At 23.8% G+C, this 2,859-nt stretch overlaps 1 protein-coding gene across 1 annotated transcript in view; it reads right to left on the reverse strand.

Moving 5' to 3' along the window:
• Positions 1-1,077: 1,077 nt before the first annotated feature.
• Positions 1,078-2,859, reverse strand: part of LOC102663981 (transcription factor bHLH91) — a 5,460-nt gene continuing 3,678 nt past the window's right edge. Inside the window, exons 2-3 of the mRNA XM_041017768.1 lie at positions 2,170-2,535; positions 1,078-1,425 (exon numbers count right to left, since the gene is read on the reverse strand). Coding sequence (XP_040873702.1) covers positions 1,333-1,425; positions 2,170-2,535 — 459 coding nt within the window. The 3' untranslated portion in view covers positions 1,078-1,332. The remainder of the gene's footprint in view (positions 1,426-2,169; positions 2,536-2,859) is intronic.

Genomic DNA, 2,859 nt, shown 5'->3' on the forward strand with positions numbered 1-2,859 from the left:
TTATTATTATTTTTTAGTTTATAAAAGAAAATTATTTTATTTTTATTTCTTATTTTAAAAATATTTATGAAAAATTATTCAAACAAAATGTAAATCGATAGTGTAGGCAGTTATATGTCACAAAATATCCGCTATATCATTTTTTTTAAAGTTTATAAAATTATTTTGTTAATTTTTTAAAATTAAATAGAAGGAAAAAGAGTTTTAGATACACTACTTGAGTATTTATAATTTTCAATAAAATATACTATAAGAAATAAAATATCTCTATTCTTAAATTCTGAAATAATGTATTTTAAGAATTATTTTTAAAAAAATATTTTTGTTTTATTATTTAAAATTAAATAGATAAAAAATTAAATTAATGAAAAGTTATGAAAATAAATATTTAAAGGAAGAATAATAATATCCATGTTTATCAATTAAATATTCTATATAAATATTATAAAAATGGAGAATAGTAATATCCATGTTTATCAATTAAATTTGGTATATCAAGACTATAGGTTTATAGCTTTAAAATTCAATTCAAATTTAAAGTGAAATTATTTAAATTTAATTAATAATATTTAGAAAATAAAAATGAGGTACTGCAATATATATAGAATACAGATAATACATTTATAAAAAGTTTATATAGTAATTACATCATACATTTATATTTTTTATTTTTTTAATAAATGCATTTTTTTAACGAGTTAGAAATAAACTGTTATAGAAATAATAAATAGAGAAAAATAATTATATATACTTTATTGCATGAAAAAAATTTAAAAATATATTACTGTTAATAATTTTGATAAATAATTAATTTGAAAAATCAAATCAATCAAATGATCTAATTTATTAATTAAAGATAACTAATTGACTATCATTGTTAAAGTTGTCATATTTACTAAAATATTGAAAATCATAGGATTAACATATATCAACTATTTAGTGCAAATCTTTAGACTTATATCTATTGTAAACATACAAATGATAATTTTAAAAAGAAAAAAAATTATGTACGAACATTATTGTGCAAGTCTGCTAAGCAATCTGGTCTCGTAACATTGAACCAAAAGTTGTGCACGTCTTTGATATCTTTCCCTAAAACATATTTGTAATTCTGTCAGTATTTTAAAGTAGAAGAACACCAATTAAGCTAATATAGTTCTTGTTTCCATCTATATATATACCTATTCTTTGAACCTAGCTAGGATAAATTTAAGAAATACCGAGATACCAAAGAGTAAGGAAAAATAACAGGTAAACAAGAAGCAAAAATCGAGTAGTTTGGTAATAAGAAGCACAGCACTCTTGGTGCTGAAGCGATCCCAATGATATTAATTAAGCGAGTGACGCTGCTGCAAAACTTGTGTCCATGACCTGAATGAGCTTGTGGGCTATGGCACTTGCATAAAGTGATGAACCTTCACATATCTGCACCACCACAAAAATAACCATTCTTCTTGTTAACACAAAAACAAACACACAGATATAATTTTGATTTAATTATTGGTTTAGTATATATTGCACAAATTTTACTTTTTAGTCTTATATTTAAAAATTATTGGTTTGAATATATTTATATCTTTGAAATTTAGTGTTTTTTTTAATTGTTGTCACTGAAAAAACATTATTTTAGTTCTTATAAAATATATTTGTTTTATTTTTTTTCACTGAAATACTTTAAATAATAAAAAAAGTGTTTTAAATAATGAAAAAATATTATTTAAAATACTTTAAGAACAAAAGATAAAATAATCACATTTTATAAAGAGTAAAATGAAAAAAAATTACAGAAACAAAAATAAAAAATACTAAACTATAAAAATAAATATTTAAGCCAAAATTATTCAATGTGATCTCTACACGTCCATTTTTAATTTATTTTAAATCCTATACATAGCATTTTTAATCTATTTTAATTCCTACCATAACACATAGCAACTAGACTAAAAAGAATTAAAAATAATATATATATATATATATATATATATATATATATATATATATATATATATATATATATATATATATATATATATATATATATATATATATATATATATATATATATATATAAAAACTAAAAGATAGAATTTGTACAATAATAAGGATTAACTAAATCTATATGATTAGCAAACACAATTAATGTGGCCTTTTCTGCATATGTACACAAACCTTGGTATTGAAGAGATAGCTGCAGAAATCGCCAATGTGGCCACCAGCAACATGTTGGAGATCAAGGTTAAGTTGATCGAGAAGGTGCGAGACATGCACCAAGCAATCGATCTTCTTCCTCTGAACAAGCTTAATTGTGACCTCGTTGTCAACAATGCGCACATCAACCTCGGTGTCTTTGGATTTTCTCCGTATCCAAGAACTTCTTAAGTTTTCACTGTATTGATCTGGTTCCTGCAGGTTGGAGAAGTCACCTTCATCAGCTTCACCCTCGTGCCTCCTCCTCATCATCACCCTTTGTATATCATGCCTCTTCTTCCCCCCCAGTAATGAGAGTTCTTTCCACTCGTCGCTCATGACGCCTCTCTGAAGGAGATAAAAGCATCCTCCCTACCAACTGATACTCTATCCACTTCTTTGTGTTTCCAAAAACAAAAAAGAAACTATTAAATCAATACCCAACCCACTTGTTTTTGTTGGGTGGTTTTGTTTAAATAAGGGAAGAAAATAGTGTTATTAAAAATTTATTAACCTTTAAAAATTTTTTTTTATTTTCCAAACAAAATAATTTTTACTTTTCCGGTGGTTGTGGTTCCTTAAAAAAACTCTCTTATATTTACACATGTGGAGGTTTTTTAAAAAAAAATGAGAAAAATTTTTTATTTTTCTAACACCTTTTAAATTTTTTTT

The sequence above is a fragment of the Glycine max genome, chromosome 8, assembly GCF_000004515.6.
Source record: "Glycine max cultivar Williams 82 chromosome 8, Glycine_max_v4.0, whole genome shotgun sequence".
NCBI lineage: Eukaryota > Viridiplantae > Streptophyta > Magnoliopsida > Fabales > Fabaceae > Glycine > Glycine max.